Source organism: Cervus elaphus, chromosome 12 (assembly GCF_910594005.1).
Source record: "Cervus elaphus chromosome 12, mCerEla1.1, whole genome shotgun sequence".
Lineage (NCBI taxonomy): Eukaryota > Metazoa > Chordata > Mammalia > Artiodactyla > Cervidae > Cervus > Cervus elaphus.
Window position 1 is genome coordinate 77,671,351 of NC_057826.1, and position 1,211 is coordinate 77,672,561.

Consider the following 1,211-nt stretch of genomic DNA (forward strand, 5'->3'; position numbering starts at 1 on the left):
AAAAAAATCCTATATTAAATGGGATGGCAAAATTATTCTGTGGAATAATTATAAGTGAAAATCAACTTGTTTGTTCTTTAGTTCCACCCTGTTCAAACCTTTAAAATAATTGCTTTTGCAAAGCCCCCTTTCAGGCTCAGCCTAATTTAATTACCCATGAAAGAAAAATAGACAAAGAAATGTTTGTGGTGAGCTAGACATTTTTCCCCCCGTCTGTGCACAGACCATGTTACCTATGAACATGAGAAACCCCACTTCCTGTCTGAAGGAGTCACACAGGAACCGGATACTATGTATATGCGCTGCCAGGCACACAGAGACACTGAACTCTCAGCTTGAGGCAGAACTCAGCACATTTGTGCAGGGGAATCCATGCCTCATGCTGCCCTCCAGTCTGCCCTGGGTGTTCCTGGCCTTCGTCTTCTCTGGTAGGTATTCTAAAAGAGAAGCAAACATCTTATGATTTCAGCTTGGGTTTTTCAGTCTAATTCCTATACTATTTTATTCACTGCTCCATCTCTGTTTTCTGATTTTCCCCACAGGATCCAGTGTAGCCCAGAGAGTTACTCAAGACCAGCCAGACATTTCCAGTCAAGTTGGGGAGGTAGTCACCCTGAGCTGTCGCTATGAGACAAGACTGAGCACTTACAACATGTTTTGGTATAAACAACTTCCCAGTGGAGAGATGATTTACCTTATTCGTCAGGGTTCTTCTAGCCAGAATGCAAGGGATGGCCGCTACTCTATAAATTTTCAGAGATCACATAAATCCATCAGCCTCACCATTTCAGACTTACAGCTGGAAGACTCTGCAAAGTACTTCTGTGCTCTCTGGGAACTCACAGTGGTTGAAGTAATAGGAAAAGCTGAACAAAAACCCCAGAGCTTAATAAGAGAGAGCCCTCCTGCTGAGGGACCCAGGCTGAAATACACACCTGCAGGCCCCAGACAAGAAATGGTAGTCCTGTGGTTGCTTCATCTGTGGTCTGGATAAGAAGATTTAATTCTAAATAAAAGCTCCTTCTATGTCATTTGGAAGCAGGTGTCCAGAGTAACTTTCTACTGATACATTCTCCTCCTGAATTTTTTACTTTAAATCAGTCACATGGAACATGTGTAAAGTTGTCTAAATTTGAAAACTTGCCCCATAAGAACATAGAATAGCAGTTTCACCGGAAAGGGTTCATGTCACAAATCTGGATCCAGAAGCT

General features: G+C 42.4%; 1 gene segment (V, D, J or C); it reads left to right on the forward strand.

The window, feature by feature from the left end:
- The first annotated feature begins 335 nt into the window (after window positions 1-335).
- Window positions 336-994, forward strand: LOC122705837. The segment is given in 2 exon segments: window positions 336-428; window positions 543-994. Coding segments are annotated over 2 exon segments (501 nt in total).
- The last annotated feature ends 217 nt before the right edge of the window (window positions 995-1,211 follow it).